This window comes from Lutjanus erythropterus, chromosome 7 (genome assembly GCF_056507025.1).
Source record: "Lutjanus erythropterus isolate fLutEry1 chromosome 7, fLutEry1.hap2, whole genome shotgun sequence".
Classification (NCBI taxonomy): Eukaryota; Metazoa; Chordata; class Actinopteri; order Lutjaniformes; family Lutjanidae; genus Lutjanus; species Lutjanus erythropterus.
In genome coordinates, this window is record NC_139323.1 from 19,807,792 (window position 1) to 19,819,582 (window position 11,791).

The window sequence follows — 11,791 nt, forward strand, 5'->3', positions numbered from 1 at the left end:
ATGAACTGAACCTCTGGTAGAAGAGCAACCCAGTTCATCTACATTATGAATTTTAATTATGTTTAATCATTAACAACTGTATCATTAACCTAATAAGCTCATGTACACAAGCATATGAAAATCTTAATTTCTTCAACAGTTCTGTTTTTTCTAGTGCTACACTTGAAAAGTTTGTATTCTTCATGTAATAAAACTGAAAATCTGTGAGGCATGAGAGCACATCTATTTTCCCAGGGTCTAATGTTCCCAAGGTCCTCTGTTCTAGCAGATGATACTGATGGGAGCGTCATTGGTTTTGCATGTTTTTGGTCATAAACAAAAGTATTAGAGAAGGTCTAACTTTGACCTGTTGGTGGCGCAAGAGGAAAAAGGAGATCATTAAAGTGAGTAGAATTCATTTTCTGGGAAACATGCATGTTTATACAAACCTTCATGGCAGTCCATTTAATAATTAGTGGTCTAATAGTCCAGATCAAAGTAGTGCACCAACGAACTGACCAGCCAGAGAGCTACACCATTTTTATTAAAGAAACATTTCCTTTAAGCACTCTTAATTAATTGCAAATGATCCAATATCCAAAGGGCTTTCATCCAGAACAATTAAAGATTGATCTGGAAGTAATAATAAGTTCAGAGAATGTGCGTATGTGATCAGAGTTTTGGTGAACCATTTGTTTACATTTGGCTCACAGGCTGATCCTTTAAAAACATCATGTAGTTCCCTTTAATCAAACTGTTATGTGGTCACTCCGATAATTGATTAGATTGTCAGTGGTTTGTTGTAACACGTGTTACCATGCCTGTGAACTTTATTGTTCAATTGACAACAAGCTTGTAACTTTTCAACCATCACCTCACCGGCCTTCTGCCCAGTTTAACTTGGCGTCTCATGCCGGAGGTTTGGGCAACAAATTACAAACTATGAGGCCAACTTCTCTGTTAGCACATAATCCCCAGCTGGCATGTAACAGCATTTTTACCGAGTTAGTGAGTGAAATTCTCTATGCAGTGGGTCAAAGGTTTGAAGCAATGGAAACTAAGAACTTGTACCAGCAGTCTGTGGGCACAGGTTGACTGCGAGCCAGCCAAGAGCTTCCCTGATTGCAAACTGTGAAACACACAGTCCAAATGTTGCTGATGCCTGATACCAGCAGGCATGTTGGTCGAGTCTGCCAAGATGTTTCTATGCCAGGACTCTGAGAACTGAGACCTGATTGAAGTAGGTAACTTCTGCATGCATAATAATACGTAACAGGGCAGACCTGTTGGCAGTGGGCGAGAGTGGGTTTGTGCATGTGTTGGTAGGATAGAGAGACTTTTAAGTTTGCAGTGAGCCAATGGCTGTGATTCAAGCCCTGATTGGAGGCAGGTGTGTCTGAGGGTTTCTCCACTCTGTAGTCTACTTACGCCACATGCAGCAAACACTGCTGGCTCTCATTTCTTTTGTGTTTCTCTGTGTGCAGGCAAGGGTCTGCTTCAGGCAGAGTTGTGCTTCCTAGTCCATGATGAAGACTCAGAGGGGACTGCTATCAAGTGACGTTCAAAAGTAACCAGCAGCATAGTTGACCTTGGCCTTGGCCTGTTCTCCCCTTGTCTCTTTTGGAGTCCTTAGAAAGTGGGTGTGCTCCAATACCCAGACTACCATACTATTTAGTATGCCAGAAAAATATTTTGTATGTCTCAATATATAGGCAAATGCAGTATGTCAAAAATGCCAGGATGCCCACCTGCATATGATAGAATTTTGCAGTATGCAAGCCGGCATGCTTTTTGAGAGATGACAGAAACTGCAATGGCAAATGACTGCAAAGGATGGATGAACAAGAGGGTCAAAGTTCACAAAGTGCAACATTATGATGAAGTACTATTGTATGCATACTGTGTGCAACAGTACATACTTATATAAGGACAGCAGCTGTACATATTAAAAGTTTAAAAGCGACTTGGAATGCAGATTGAATTTTCTCCCCTCCTTCTGGTGGTTGAAAAGCCGGATTATAGCCACGATTTACATGTTCTCCCTTTGTTTTTAGTATATTTATATAATATGATTAATTGAGTTTTCCTCTGGTGGGTGTCGTGTCCCTTGTTGAAAATCACTGGTCAAATATAGAAACTGTAGGCCCACTGCAAAGTATCACAGTGGCTGTTTTACAAATACACTATATCACTAATGTACACAGTAAAAACACATTTACCGATACAACCCCAAAACAATACTGTATTAGATATTTATTAAGCTATTCAGCAGCAAATAGTTTAAATGCCACAAGCATGTACATTCTTTTATATATTAACAAAATATTTAATGCAATGTTCTTTAATATGTAAGTTTAGAGTATCATTACATTAACTTAATGAGCTCTTAAAAGAGAAGTGCGATGACTTTTCACAACAAAGTCTGTTAACAGGTCTCGAGTACTACTGTATGTGTGAAAATCAATAATATATTTATATATAAAGTCTTTTGTGGCTCCAGGGAAAGCCTGCAAAGCCTGACAAGACTTGACTTGACTTAAGTGATGTCACGTGAGTCAACATTGGTTTTGGCTGAAGACTGGTTTGAAAAAGAAACCAAATCCGGACCTGTGGAGTTAGAAAGAACCAGACATCTGTAGCCTGCTTAAGGTTAGTGTCTCCATTCTACATAAACTGTTGCACAACACGCCCAAATATCTGACCCAACTGCTGGCAGTCCAGTTGCATTATGGATAATGTAGGCAGCCAGTTTTGGCAAGGAAAGAGAATGTGTGTAATATAAAAGATGGCATTTCCAGTTCTGCTGCATTTATTTTGAGCCTCCAATTGTCTTGCTGTACATTATGAATCTGACAAAGTTCTAGGAGATCAATCAGTTGATGAATCAGCATGATTTGTCAACCAATTTATTTAGAATGACAGAGAGTTAGAGGCTGATAATTTGCTTTCAGCTAACTTTCAGAACACTAAAAATCACTTTCTTCTGTAGCTCCTGTCTCTTATCTGCTCTGGTAAAAGCAGGTCAGTGAAAAGGGCCCCAAAATATCCTGAAGAGGTCCCTCATGAGAGACAATAGGTTAACCAGTAACCAATATTATTAGTTTGTTGTCTGCTGAAACAAGACCTGCTCCTTCTGCAGCCTGCATCACACGAAATTACTGAAAATACTGACAGCAGATTCAACCAGAAGTCTCAGAGTTCATCAGTGATTATAGCTGGAACTTTTAAAAAAATATATATTACAAATCATTTTATGTTTTATTTCACTTTATTTGCTCTTACTATTATTTTATGTTATCCTTATTATGTCTGTACACTGCTGTTTGAGTATGTTTGGTAAATGATGAAAATGAAAAAAAAAAATAAATAAATAATAGAAAAAAGAATAAGAATAAAAAATAACTGATCAAAAATAAATAAAAAACATTAACATACTAAAAATAAATATAATGAATTTTATCTGATACAGTAAAGGTGATAAATAAAAGGAAAGAAAACTTGCAACCCTGGAAACTTGTCTTTTTTGCTTTGTTTTTAACGTTTTTAATTTTCTCATTTGCCCACATTTTTGTATAACTTTGTTTGAAATTTATTATATAACTTAAATTTTATTGTTTTCTTCGAAGGTTACTTTCAGTATTGAAGAAACATGCAGACCTGTGTGCAGTTTGTTGTTGTAAACTGGCTTAATTTACTAGTTGAAAACGCAGTTACTTTACAATTAAACCGATTAATCAACTGGAAGTTCCAGAGCTGCTGGAGTAATCACTCAATCAATAAATTAATCAATTAAGTAAACAGGAAAAGCAGTTAAACCCAAATTGCATGTAATTCATTCCTCGTGTCGGGCGTGGAAACAAACATTTAGTAAAGTGAGAAACATTAATAGTGTATTATAATGCTTTAATGAGAAGCTACAATGCCAACAGTGTTAATAAGTGTCCTCATAAAGCAGTCTAATGATTTACTTTAACACATATTTTTCCATTCCCCGCCCGGGGTCCAGCAGCCAATGGCCTGTCAGAGGGTCTATTTAAGACGCGGACAGTTCAAGGTGGCTCAGATATCAGCGCTCCGCTGCGCGCAACAGGACGCACTCAAGTCCCTCTGAGAAGGAATATATTCACTCTTCTGCTGGGAGATCCGACTGATTTAATTCATCGTTGAAGACATTTTCTCGTAAAGGAAGAAGCTGTCAAAGAAATGAAAGCGTGGAAAGTTGTGTTTCTGTACTTTCTGGTGTTGAATGTGCAGTATGTGACGTGCCTGGAGGAAGAGCTCGCCGATTCTATTTTTGGTGAGTTTCCAGTTTGAACTTTATCCACATTCGCTCTCACACACATCAACACACACTTTTGTGCATAACTGGAGCATTTGAGCAAGTATAACCGTGCAGATAGTCGCGGAGGAAAAGTCTCGTATGAAGGAAATGTGAGTTTAATTTACTCGCAGTATTTGCGTGTGAACCGGGTGTGTGTGTAGTTTGAACTCTGATAATAACATTAACGTCTCTATCAGATACTATGTATCACGTGTCTATGACTAAGCTGGTCATTGTGTTTTTTGGCGAATACCCAACAAGTACTAACTACTACTGGCTGTGAGAGATGTTTGTTTCTGACTCTCACTGCCCATGAAAGCAGCAAACTGGTGAAAACATTCAGGGTACTACATGATTTCAACATGTAATGAGTTATCAACTTGCATGTATGCTCATTTATGTTTACAGTATGTCTCCTAAACATTTGCAATGCAAGCCTCGTAAATGTCTGTGAGGGTCCTGCGTCCACCTCCCCACCCTGAAAACCAGCACAACCCCCAGTTGGGTTGAGTCAGCTGACCGTGTCAGGACCACTGAAACTTTAGATTATAGTCGGTGAGATGGCAGGAACAAAGCTGGGGGAAAAAAAACTCACCGTGGTTTCTATGGAGCTCAGTCTGACCAAGTGAACCCCTGTAACCCCCGAGGACTGATCTTGTCTAAGGTGGAGGCTTATTTACTGAGAGGCCCCAAGGGGCCGGTCCTTATTGGAACCAGTCACTCAGTTAGCTAATCAGGCATCTCGGACCGCCAAGCCAGAACATTAGATCAGATTTACACGTCTGACAAAAACGCCAGCAAGACAGAAGCATGTCTTCTTAAAGGTCTAGTGTGTAAAATTGACAGAGTTTTACTGGCAGATGGGATATAATGTTCATGAATAGGTTCTCATCAGTGTATAATCACCTAAAAACAATAATTGTTGTGTTTTTGTCACCTTACAATGAGCCATTCATATCTGCAGAAGGTGGAAGGTCCTCTTCCATGGGGGCTGCCATGTTGCACTGCCATGTTTCTATTGCCGCCCAGACCAGACAAACTAAACACTGGCTCTAGATATGGTGTTTCACGATTTGTGGACATCATAGGTTCTCCTACATGCTTGGAGGGGGAGAGTGACATGAAGTGTTTGCAAGCTTACTGCCAGATGTTACTAAATTCTACACACTGCTCCTTAAAAGTACCCATCAAGTGGCTAGCAGAGTGCTGCTAACTGCTAATGTGTGTCCTGTAAAGCAGACAGCTAGGGAGGGACTTGTCAAAGACACTGATTGATTGAGGTTCATAGTAGCTAATAGTGCTAATAGGTAAAGCAGTCCTATTAGCTGACTCTTCCAGTCTGCTCCAATGAACAGATGTATTTTCTCTTCATGCTCCGCTGCGTCATGAGTGAGAAAGCGTTGCATTGGACTCACATTCATTGAGGGTTAAGGTTGTCCCAACTCAGGGTAACAGCCCGTAACCTAAGGGAGACCTTAAAATACAAAAACGGGGCCCTGGATGATTCATTAATTGCTTATAATTGTTTTCCAGGAAAAGACAAACTGAGAAATATCTAGTAATTAAATACCGGTGAATATCTACAAAACAACTTTTTTGTCAGTTGTGCCAGATACTGGTGTGTAGGTGACGTATAGCACAATAAATATGAGATAAAAACACTTAAACATCAGTTTTGACTTAATGGGAACTTTAATATCTGTTTAAGATAAAAAAAACAAACAAACCCATACAGCTAATTTGTTAACTTTCCTCTCCCTTAGGTAATTTCCTCGACCCTTTGAAAGACTTGTTCGACCAGAAGGATGACGCCAATCAAACTATTGCCAAATTCTCTCTCCGGAAACCATCTCATCCCGATGACGACCTGTGCTACATAATTCCTGGCAAACCTGACTCCCTGGCATCCTGCACCTTCAACAGCACCTCTAAAACCTTCCTAGTCATCCACGGATGGACGGTGAGCAGAGATGCTTCGGCACGTTGTGACCTGCCCTTCTCTTACATACGCCCACAGGCTTTTTTCAGTTGATACTGCTTTGGTTTAGAAAGAAATGCCTCTGGTAGTGTATCACCAAATTCTGGTACCATTAAGTTTTACCACATTCACGTAACTAGCTTTTCTGACACCAGCGTGTTGGCATTTTTACCAAAGAACACGCTATAACAATGAACTGGACTGGAGGAAGCTCTGATTCTAAAACATGCCCATGCAGCTTGAATTTTAATGAATGCCAGTTTCATTTGCACTTACGTCCTTGTTGTGTTGTAAGTGAAATGTTTTGACTTGTCCTTTCAACAGCTAAGTGGTATGTTTGAAAGTTGGGTTGCTAAGCTGGTATCAGCGTTGTACAAGAGGGAGCAGACGGCCAACGTCATCGTGGTGGACTGGCTCACCTCGGCACAGAACCACTATGTGGTGGCGGCTCAGAACACAAAAGCAGTGGGACAGGAGATCGCTCGCTTCATCGACTGGATCGAGGTCAGTAGGAACAACGGGTCGCAAATTTCATTTCCAAAATGTTACACCCTCCATGTCACTATCCTTCATGGAAACAGGTTTTCACTACGTTTGTTGTCTCACTGATTTCCTTACTCTTCACTGATGTACTTTAAAGGAAACCACCAACATGCCTCTCGAGAACCTCCACCTGATTGGCTACAGCCTCGGGGCTCATGTGGCAGGATTTGCTGGAAGCCATGCAACAAATAAAGTTGGAAGAATAACTGGTAAACAAAACATTTTGACACATAATATCTGATAACGCATCTCACAACCTTGCAATTCAACGTGGTGAGTCGATCCATTGTTTTCACTGCCTGTCTCTTTCTCACTGCAGGTCTGGACCCAGCTGGTCCTGACTTCGAGGGGATGCACGCTCACAGGCGTCTCTCCCCTGACGACGCTCACTTTGTGGACGTCCTTCACACCTTCACACGGGGCTCTCTGGGTCTCAGCATTGGGATTCAGCAGCCTATCGGCCATGTAGACATTTACCCCAACGGAGGCAGCTTCCAGCCAGGCTGCAACCTCAGGGGGGCTCTGGAGAAGATCGCTAACTTTGGAATATTTGGTGAGAACAACTTATAATACAATTGTAAAATGTAAAAGCTTAAACTTTTACTCTGCTATTCAGTCACGACTATGACTGAGTGTAACTTTTCTCATCATCCTTCTTCTATAATTATAATACAAACAGTTTGTTGCTTGAATTAAAATTAAAAAATTCTCTGAGATACTTAAGACAACTTTATGGATGATTTTCTATAACTAAAATTATTGTATGTATGGTCATTATTAGACATACACAGAGTACTAACACTCGAGGTACTTTCTGCTTGTTATTCTGTCTTAGCAGCGAACATCATTACTGTCTGTTGCACAATGACCCCATTCACAGCACTCTGAAAAAACAGAGGGCCTCAAACATGTCTGAGGAAAGGTCAGATACAGTATCAGTCTGGCTGAGCAGGTTGTAAAGTAAATGTATCCTGAATGTGGGCAGGAAAGGAATGGAAATCGTGTATGTGCTTTATTAAGTATCCCTGCCTCCCTCCTCAGCGATCACTGATGCAGTGAAGTGTGAACACGAGCGCTCTGTCCACCTGTTCATCGACTCTCTGCTGAACGAGCAGGAAGCTGCCAAGGCCTACAGGTGCGGCAGCAGCGACATGTTTAACCGTGGCGTGTGCCTCAGCTGCCGAAAAAGCCGCTGCAACACGGTGGGCTACGACATCAGCAAGGTCCGCAAGGCACGCAATGTTCAGATGTACACCAAGACACGGGCCTCCATGCCTTTCAGAGGTCAGTGCACAATGTGAGAGGTTGCACTCTTTTCCAGCTTACCCAGAGTCAGGTGAAAGAATAATATTGCAAAAACAAAGTCCAAGACTTTTTCAGCTCTATAGTGTTTCGATTTCTGGTGTTTTTGACGTCAAAAGTCTGACCACTTGCAGCTAAACTGACTAAATCTAAGTTGCAACAGTTTAATTACACTGTCGCACATGCATGTTTTAAATTTTTCTATATGATGCTCAGTTGTTGCTCTTTCTTACAGTTTACCACTATCAGCTGAAGATCCACTTCAGCAGTAAAGTTAACCGTTCAGAGATGGAGCCGTCACTCACTGTCTCGCTGTACGGAACAAAAGGGGAGGCTGAAAACCTGGAGCTTAAACTGTGAGTGACTCAAATCCTTCATAAAAACACAATTATAGCTCGGTGACTTGGGTCTTTCAAATAATCAGAGTTGTTTTGTAACAGTCATATGGTAGTTAAAGGAAACAGCATGATGTAACTGCAAGCAGCAAAGTTTTGTGTGGTTATTTCGTGGTTTATGGTGCAGCGTTTACAAGGCTAAACTTAATAAAATACTCCCACTGGCTGCAAGTAAAACATTAACGCTTTTTTTCTCTATTTGTTTTGGGCAGAAAAGAGAAAATTGCGACAAATAAAACACATTCATTCCTGCTGGTGACGGAGAAAGATATCGGAGATCTCCTGATGTTGAAGTTTAAATGGGAGGAGACAAACGGTTGGTCATCGTCCAACATGTTGAAGATGGTTTCTTCTTGGTGGTCCGGTGACTCCGACAGCGCCAACATGGAGGTTCACAAAATCCGCATCCGAGCTGGCGAGACCCAACAAAAGTAAGTAGTTCTGTACTAAGACTAAGACTTAAAATATTGGGAATTTGACATAAAACACACTTTTTTAGCATCCTCTCGCTGTAGTAGTGCCAGTAGAATAAGTAATAAGACAAACTTGGCAACTATTTATTTGAAGGGGTGGACTGAAGGGCTGTGGACTGTCATTACACTGTCATAACATGTCATGATTTTTTTTAATGAATGTTTATGACTGTGCCATTCCATTAATGTATGTAACTTTTAATGCAAAGTTTACATTATTTGAGATGTCTTTCTTATGACAACTTGACATTAACCATGACAGTATAACCTGTTTATGTCCTTGTCATAAGAACTTGACATTATCAAACTAAAATAAACTGTTTAGCTTCATGTTTTAACACTACATTAAACTGTCATATGTGGTCAGTTTCGTCGCTGGCTGTCATGAGACCATTATAAGTGCATCATGACTATTTTCCTTGACCTCAAGTAAAGTGGTACATTTTGGACTTGTCATAAAGATGTCATTAAATGTTATAAGGCTGGTGTAGCTGGTGTTAGCTAGTTAGCTCAGTTAGCCGTCTCAGACGCTGTTTTCGGCTGCAAAGAAAGTGTCTGGTATCTACAGTTTGGCCAGACTCGGCTCGATGCTCACGATGTCAGAACACCCTTCAAATAAAGTGACGCTTATAATCCGTTGCCACTGGTGACGCTCCTTAAGTGTTCATACTGAAAGTGTTTAATGAATTTCTTTTTCAGGATGGTGTTCTGTGTGAAAGACCCTGAAACTCAGAACTTAACACAAGAGGTCACGTTTGTTAAATGTAAGGACGCGTGGAGGACAAACTCAAAACGAACCCCAAGAAGGTAAGTTAGCCTCTGCCAGATTTCCCAGTTACTTTTAACATGACTGTTAAAGCTGATAAATAACAAGAAACTTCTTCCTCTTTGACTGTAGAGTAACTCTGGAGAGCCACTGATGGATCTCGAAGAAAAGACTCCACTGTTGGACGCCCCACTGTCCATTTCAGCACTTAGTCAATAATTTATGTGCCTGTAACTTATTTTTATTTCTCAAAATTATACAAAACTCTCCATCTTTTGTATATATCCACAAAAGCATGTTTGTTATTTAAAACAATACGTCTGTGAATACTGTAAAATATTTTGTAAAGAGCTGTTTTTATGACGTAATTGTAACTTCATTGTTGTAAAAAAAAAAGTGAATGCTGCCATCTTTGGTGCAAAGAGAAGTCACTTCAGAGCCTCACATACTGAGAGATTCGACTGACTGCATTTACCTTAATACTTCTGGATGTACTGATCTCCCACTGTGTAAAATACCTCAAGCTGAATTTTATATTTAAAGCAGTCACTGTGAAGAATAATGTCCTCTTGGTGTGCGTGGACATCTGCAGTCTGTTACCACTTCTCAAAAAGAGGGAAAAATAACCATTAAGATGAACTTGTTAAGGTGTTTTATGCAATAGGTTATACGTTATTTACCTTTATGTATTATCTAATTAATGCATAACCCAACAGAGCATTCACCACTGTGGCTCTCAGCACTGTATGTGACTGTAGGACCTGTATCAGTGTGCCTTACTTTAAACAGTCTCCAGAAGTAAGCTGTTGCAAATTGTCTTAACACAGCGCTTTGCTGCTGTTTTTCACCTCAGTGTGCTTTATTGTTGTTATTTTATGAGCTTTTACTGAGACATCTGAAGATGCAAAAGTTGTTTAAAACACTTTTTTACTGCTTCAGCATCTACAAGATGTTACTCTGAAGCTGTTACCTCAAAGAAAACATTTTGTCAAACATGGTTCTGTTAAATTCAGTGAGGTACGAGATGCTCAGTGAGAGGAAGAAAGCACCGTTAATATCAATTTTATCATTTTTTTGTGTTGTCTGTACTTTTTTTTTTCTCTGCATGTCACTTTTCAAATCTTGACTAATGCTCTTTTCTTCATAATTACATTTCCAGTTCTGAGAGCAATGTCTCAACCTCAGCTCTTTAGAGATCGGTACTGTAATCATTGTGACTTCATTTCTGCTTTAAAAATGTGGAAATGTTTTACTTTTGCACTGAAAACAGGGGAAGAGATTGCTCAACCAAGTTACTTGTATAGTTCTGTAAATACCAAAAAGAGTAGATAGATTTTGTAGTATGGAGCACTGTTAGTTGTATATTTTTACCTCTGGATTTCTATGATCTTTTGTACATATCTGTAAATATTCACTGTATAAATTCTTTAATAAACCAAAACTGACATCTGAGAGGTCATCCTGAGCCTGACATTTATTTACTCTTTTATAAATATGTTCAGTCATTATCGCTCACATTTACCAGCTCAAGGTTGTTTATCCTTTTTTTTTTATTCATTATCAGCACAAAATGTGTTTGTGTTTCCAAACATTTTTTAAATATTTAAACTCTCAAATCTGTTTTTGATATAAAAGTGGTCAGATTTGTTAAATTACACAAAATAAACTCTGTGATTTCTTCAGGTCCTTGTAGTTGTGATGCCGTTGTTTTTGGTTGACTGTGTCGAGGTGACCCAACAGATAGACTTTAGATTGATCACCTTTTAGTCATGACATGTAAATTCTTAGTGGTGGAAGGCTAAAAAGTAAAAGTGCCAATACAACAATCTGACAATTTCCCATTAAAAGTTAAACTTCTGAAATCAAAATCTTATCTACGTCAAAATACAGCAGTATTGTTGGTAAAAATGTACTTGAGGTATCAAAAGCAGTTTTAACTACTTTACATATAGTTAGGTAGTTAAGTCCAGTGGTTCCTACCTTCTAAAGGATCACAAGATAAATCTGAGGGGTCATAAGATGATTAATGGCAGC

At 39.5% G+C, this 11,791-nt stretch overlaps 1 protein-coding gene across 1 annotated transcript; it reads left to right on the plus strand.

Annotated features, from left to right (window-relative positions):
* Positions 1 to 4,038: 4,038 nt before the first annotated feature.
* lpl2a (lipoprotein lipase 2 a) lies at positions 4,039 to 11,209 on the plus strand. Its single transcript, XM_084723107.1, has 10 exons — positions 4,039 to 4,276; positions 6,064 to 6,260; positions 6,603 to 6,782; positions 6,919 to 7,030; positions 7,141 to 7,374; positions 7,863 to 8,105; positions 8,359 to 8,479; positions 8,731 to 8,949; positions 9,691 to 9,798; positions 9,890 to 11,209. Exons 1-10 carry the CDS (start codon positions 4,183 to 4,185, stop codon positions 9,909 to 9,911), a joined length of 1,530 nt encoding a protein of 509 aa, XP_084579233.1. The 5' UTR covers positions 4,039 to 4,182; the 3' UTR covers positions 9,912 to 11,209.
* Positions 11,210 to 11,791: the final 582 nt, after the last annotated feature.

What these genes read in the sequence shown, in the direction of transcription:
- lpl2a (XM_084723107.1), top strand. Translation starts at nt 4,183, where the DNA reads ATGAAAGCGTGGAAAGTTGTGTTTCTGTACTTTCTGGTGTTGAATGTG. An exon ending in GAAAACCTGGAGCTTAAACT is followed by an intron (nt 8,480 to 8,730) that starts GTGAGTGACTCA and finishes TGTTTTGGGCAG; the next exon opens with AAAAGAGAAAATTGCGACAA. An exon ending in GCTGGCGAGACCCAACAAAA is followed by an intron (nt 8,950 to 9,690) that starts GTAAGTAGTTCT and finishes TTTCTTTTTCAG; the next exon opens with GATGGTGTTCTGTGTGAAAG.